This window comes from Bison bison, unplaced genomic scaffold (genome assembly GCF_000754665.1).
Source record: "Bison bison bison isolate TAMUID 2011002044 unplaced genomic scaffold, Bison_UMD1.0 scf7180017864145, whole genome shotgun sequence".
Classification (NCBI taxonomy): Eukaryota; Metazoa; Chordata; class Mammalia; order Artiodactyla; family Bovidae; genus Bison; species Bison bison.
In genome coordinates, this window is record NW_011494717.1 from 8,433,386 (window position 1) to 8,439,385 (window position 6,000).

The window sequence follows — 6,000 nt, forward strand, 5'->3', positions numbered from 1 at the left end:
CGGGTGAAGGGCCTTGCAGTCAGGAGAGCTGACGAAAGGGGGCAGGGGGTCTTTACTGTATCCAGTGATGTCCCTGCAGCTGAGCTTGCGATCCTAGCTCCAGGAGGGACCAAGAGTAGGACCAGCAGGGGGTAAAGTGCAGTATTCCATTACCCTGTCAATATTGCATGAGATGGACACCTGACTCCCTGCACTTCCCATTCTCCCTCCTCCTGGCTCTGCCCCTGTCAACCTGGGCCCCATTCCTAGGCGGGGCAGGGTGCAGACTCTAACCCTGAGCTCACCTATAGCAGAGCCCACCCATCTTTGAGTCAGGCATCTCCCAGTGGAGGTTTGGCTATGGTTCCCCAAGAACTCCTGTTCTTTATTTTGGGTCATGTGAGATTCTGGAAAACCTTCTGTCCTTGTAGAGATGGCCTAGAAACTTCAAGCTCCTCTACTTAGGGTTGGGGAGCCAATCTCATCCTCCAAACCTGGCCCTAATCTAGCTACAGGCCTTTTCTTTACTCTTTATATGCTCGGCCAGACATGGAGGAGTGTGTTAGGAGAGCAACTAAGAACCACTTCTTCATGTGATACCAGTTCACAGTTTAGGAAACACTGGCATCTTGATGGTTTCCTAAAAAGGCATGAGGCAGGTGAAGGAAGGTTGGGGAAACACTGATCTCTTTGCACTATACAGTGTCATGTTATCTGGGGCATATCAACAGGAGGAGAAGGAGAGAAGTCACTCTAAAAAAAGAAAACCAAAGCCTTTGGAATTATCTTTAAAAGTTTCTCCCCAGTAAGAGACAATATAACTTTCCTTGAGCAACTAATCTGGGCCAAGGCTTTTCCAGATGTTTGCTGATTTCATCTTCATGGCAGTCCTGGGAGGGACTGCAGTCCATGTGTCCTGGGAGGGCCATATGCTTCTCCTCTTTCAACCCATGAAAAACCTGAGGCTCAGAGAGTTGGGATGGAAGCTACCATCTCCCAGGGCAGCAGTACTTCCAACTGCATCCTTGATGCTGTAGGGTCACACTTCTCTCGGGGTATGAATCCCACATCCTGACCATTGGGAATGGTGGTCGAAAGTCTCCAAGAACCAGCACAGCTTGCTGGTGAGGAAAGATGTCATCTCGAAGAGTCCCAGGGACCATGTTTACAGAGAGGGGACTCATGGAAAAATAATCTAAGCATCAATATATTTTGGGGAGAGAAGGCTATAAATATTAAATCACCAGTGACCTAACACTGAACAGATCAATGAGCCTGTTAAAAACAGTCACAGAGTGGTGAGAAAGGAGCTTGCCTGGCTTACAACGCATCATCCTGTGAGATTTCTCCCTGCTTGGTGGCCTTGGTGGCCTACAGGGCAGGGGTGCCAGCTGTACTCTGACTCTGCAACAGGAAGTGAGCCTAGTGGGGCCCTGTCTCTGCTTCCTGTCTCAGTGTTTGGGTTTCCTTTCCTCCCAGCCTTGCTGCTCTCCTGGATAACCGAGGAGTGTCCTGGAGGGCCCTGTGCTGACCATGTACAATCACTGCTTGGCCATTCCTGGGCTGTGTCATCTTTAGAGTCCCCAGCCCCAGTCCACGTGTGACCTACATGCTACCATCACACACAGTCTGCTCTAGCCACACAGTCCCCATCCCCCACCCCACCCCCGCCTTAATGTCCCCCAGGAAAGTGCTCTGAGATGGTAGGTCAAAGCCAGGTGTCAGGTCAGAATAGACCCTGCCTGGAGAAGCCAGCTACTCTGCATCCTGGGATGGGCGGGATCTAGCCCTTCTGCCTGAGGCCCGGAGGAGGTTAGGGTGGCAGGGAATTGTGGATTTCTGATGCTGATCCCAAGGACCCACCCAAGTGGAAAAGGGCCTGGGGCTTCCCTTAGGCAGTTATGGCCCTTGAATTTGAAAGTCATTTTATTTCTTAAAACAAATATATTCGGAAGCAAACACTGAGACTTAAAAAAAAAAAAAAACCAAAAAAAAAAAAAACTATACTTATTCAACCATTGTTTACCAGAAAGTGAAAGTGTTAGTTGCTCTCCTGACTCTTTGCGAGCCTATGGATTAGGGCCCTCCAGGCTCTTCTGTTATTGGGATTCTCCAGGCAAGAATACTGGAGTGGGTTGCCATTTCTTTCTCCAGGGGATCTGCCTAACCTAGGGATCGAACTGGGGTCTCCTGCATTGCAGGCAGATTCTTAACCATCTGAGCCACCAGGGAAGCCTGACTATTGTCTACTAGACCCGGAAGCAATTCAAAGAAGAAACTCCTCTCCCTAGACCTTGCATAATTTTAACTATCTCAAGTGGATAAGCTCATTGATGGGACTCCTGTGTGTCTGGGAGTATCTCAGAATGGAGACATCCTTTAAAAAAATGCGTAATGTGTAGGATAAGTGTAATTCCCAGATTCTTACTGTAGGCTCTGGACCTATTTGTTTCTCTTAGACCTGCTTTTCATTCCTGTGGACTGTGGGCAGTAGAGCATGATGCCATTGGCCATCACTGCCCTTTGTAATCCTCTGACTGATGATACATCATAATTCACTATAGAAAAAGCTTTTGGGCTTCCCTGGTAGCTCAGTGGTAAAGAGTCCATTTGCCAATGCAGGATACATGGGTTCGATCCCTGGTTCCAGGAAGATCCCACATGCTGCAGAGCAACTAAGCTGGTGTGCCTCAACTATTGAGCCTGTGCTCTAGAGCCCAGGAGATGAAACTACTGAGCCCATGTGCTGAAACTACCGAAACCCGTGTGCCCTAGGGCCCGTGCTCTGCAATGAGAGAAGCCCCTGCAATGAGAAGCCGTGTGCCACAACCAGAGAGTAGCCCCCACCAGCCACAGCCAGAGAAAAGTCCTCGCAGCAATGAGGACCCAGCACGGCCAAAAAAGTAATTAAAAAAAAAAAGCTTTGAAAAAAGAAAAAGCTTTTTCTGCTTATCAGTTCCCAGAAAATAGCATGCCTGTTTCTCTTGGCAAAGGGTAAAGGTTATTTTTCAAATAAATGTTAACTTAATCAGGGAATTTTAAAGATTACCCACTTTGTATTAAAGATTTGGATTTCAAAAAAGGTAAATTGTTGGTTAGGTTACTGATCTACTGATGTTTGTTTGTTCTAAATTCTGCATTTTGTCTAGAAGGCTCTCTAATTGCTAAAGATATAGTATGGTCAGAAACAGACAAATACAACAAGCCAATAATCAACTTGGTGTACAACCACTTTGCAACCAAGTGGCTCCTTATTCGTAGCTGCGTGAAAACAGGAAAAGCAGGAGGCCAGGGAGGTGGGCTTCTCAGGACCCTCTGAGGGTTTGTGGTCACAGCTGAGCTTTCCCATCACTGGATTCATGGCAGTCATAATGATATGCACCCGCAATTTAGACTGCTAGTTCTCTCTAGAGAGAAGTCTTTAAAGTTAGTTCACTCATTTTAAACTCTTTTTTTCATTTATGGACCTAATGGTTTCTTTGCTTGTTCCATGGCTCAGAACTAGAAGAATGTCTTTGTGGTTGGGTAAAGCTCCTTGGGGAGAGACTGGAACTCTTCAATGATGACTTGGAGACATTCGACAAACTAGACTGTGTGAGCTGAGTCCCATTCAGTCAGGTGTCTGTGTTATCCTGGAGGTTGTGACTTAGAGGGGTGGGACTGGAATTGAACCAACTGAGGCCGTGGCTTCTCCAGGGCTTCTGCCCTCCAACCACCTGCAGCGGGAACTGTCAGAGCTCATTAGCTCAGTTCAGCTCAGTTCAGTTACTCAGTCGTGTCCGACTCTTTGTGACCCCATGGACTGCAGCATGCCAGGCCTCTCTGTTCATCACCAACTCTCAGAGCCGAGCTCATTAGCTCAGGCCTCAGGTAATTGGGAGAAACAAATTCCTACCTAAGAGATGGCTTCCCTGGTGGCTCAGAAAGTAAAGAATCTGTCTGCAATGCAGGAGACCCAGGTTTGATCCCTGGGTCAGGAAGATCCCCCGGAGAAGGGAATGGTAACCCACTCTAGTATTCTTGCCTGGAGGATCCCCTGGACAGAGAGGAGCCTGACGGGCTAAGTCCATAGGGTCACAAAGAGTTGGACACGACTGAGTGACTAACGTTCCCTAAGAGACACCGGATTTGTGGAAATAGAGATTTCCTTTTATTTCTCCTCAGTAGAGACAGAAACTAACAAGTCTTGCCACACAATAACCTTTCAGAGATTTAAAACAGTTCCCACAGTTTTTCTTCTTCAAGCTAAAGAATTTTGACTTATTTATCTCTTTTTAGAAATCCCTAAGGCTCTACACATTAAGATAAGAATAATAAATGCCAGTTATGTGAATTGGAAATGGCAGAACATTAGGATGGGGTCATGCTAGGGAACGAGCATTTACTGTGGGCCCACTACACGCGCTCACCGAGGCACCCCTTCGTCCAGTTGTGGCCAAAGGGGTCAGGTCAGTCTGAATCCCTTGGGGTCCAGCCCAGGACAGACTGCAGAGCTAGAAATCAAGAAGGGTCTTAGAGCATCGCTGATCTCAGACAGAGAGGCTAGGGGACTGGCAGCTTGTATGTGTCTCATACAAACCTTTTATGTCCAATTGTCCATGTAGAAACCTGACCCCGAGCCCTCTCCCTAGATGGGACCCTGAGCTCAGCATCTGCCATCATCTCCCACAGCCCCCAAGATCTGGTTCCCTGGCTCCCTCTCCAAGCCTGATACACGCTCAGCCTGCGGCTTCTTCCCTTGTTTGTAACCTGGCAAACTCTCTGACCCTTAGGGTCTCTGGGCCTGAGTTTCCCCTCTCAGTGCTGCTGCCTTGTCATCATGTTTTTTTGCTCATGTATAACAAGTGGGAATTGGAGTTCGTGCTTTCATTAAACGAGGCTGCGAGTCCCTGGGATGTTAATGCAAGCAGCACACCAAGCCCCATCAGTGCTCATCACTTCAGACTCCTGTACACACAATTCTGCTGTCGCCATGCTAACCTCAGGTCGATTGATTTTTAACTTATTTTGGACCACTGTTCTGAGCAAATCTCTTAACATCTCTGGGGCTCAGTTTCCCTATCTGGAAAATAAAGACCACACTCTTGGCTTTTTGGCTTTTGTTGGTGTGTTTGGAGAACTGAGAGCGTAATCAAGGGCTCTAAACTTCCTGGGCCTACTGTAAACTCTGGGTCAGGAGTTAAAATGCCCTGGGTTTTATTTAGTCTCAGCTCTGCTGCTCTTCTGGGGCTCAGATCTGTCATCTGCAAGAACGGGTGTTGGAGCAGAGGCCCCCTCCAGTGTGCTCAACCCTGACTGCCACTCCCCTTGTGAATTCCCTGTGATGCTAGAAGGTCCTTGAGGTGACACAAGCTCTGGGGGAGCCTGGGGGACCCACTTGTCAGTCCCCCCACCATCAGGCCTTGAGACTTCCCAGTACCTTGTGGTGGCCCCTCCCCATCTGGAGGTACCTCCTTCTTTCCCTCTGGGGAATGGAGACAGTGAAGACCACCAGAGAGGGGTCGTCCCTCCTTAGCTTTCCAGGCTTCATGTTCCAGCTGCCCCCTGTGGCCACTCAGCACCCAGAATTTGTCTTCCTTGGGCCTCCAGTGCTACATGTCCATCTGCCTGGCCCTGCCTTGGTACCAGGAGGAGGCGGCTTTTGGCCTCATGAGCTGTCCTTACTCCCTCCCTCACAGGAGAGCCTGCCCACAGGGATGGGGGACTGAGCAGGGAAGTGGAGGAGGAATCGAGACACTGAAAGGAGGGAGGAGAGAGTGGAAACCAGAAGGCCTGCCCCCACCCTGACACCTCCGTGTTCCTCGCCCCCGTGGCCAGATGGAGAGACCTCCCTCGCCCTACCTTTGCCCAGGGCTGTCTCCACTCGGATCTGGGCCCCCCGCCACCTGCACCCTGTGCTGGGGACCCTTCCCTCTGACGAGCTCCACGGGCTCCACCTGGCCTGGGACACCTACTTGTGCTCGCCATCTCTGCCTCCCTTGGTCTTCTCTCTGCCTTTGCTGAGTAGGAGGAAGAAATGAG

The 6,000-nt window shown here is 49.4% G+C and overlaps 1 protein-coding gene across 1 annotated transcript in view; it reads right to left on the bottom strand.

Annotated features, from left to right (window-relative positions):
• Positions 1–6,000, bottom strand: part of OTOF (otoferlin) — an 88,748-nt gene that overhangs the window by 39,801 nt on the left and 42,947 nt on the right. The window contains exon 6 of the mRNA XM_010840690.1: positions 5,934–5,978. Within this exon, the coding sequence (XP_010838992.1) occupies positions 5,934–5,978 (45 nt within the window). The remainder of the gene's footprint in view (positions 1–5,933; positions 5,979–6,000) is intronic.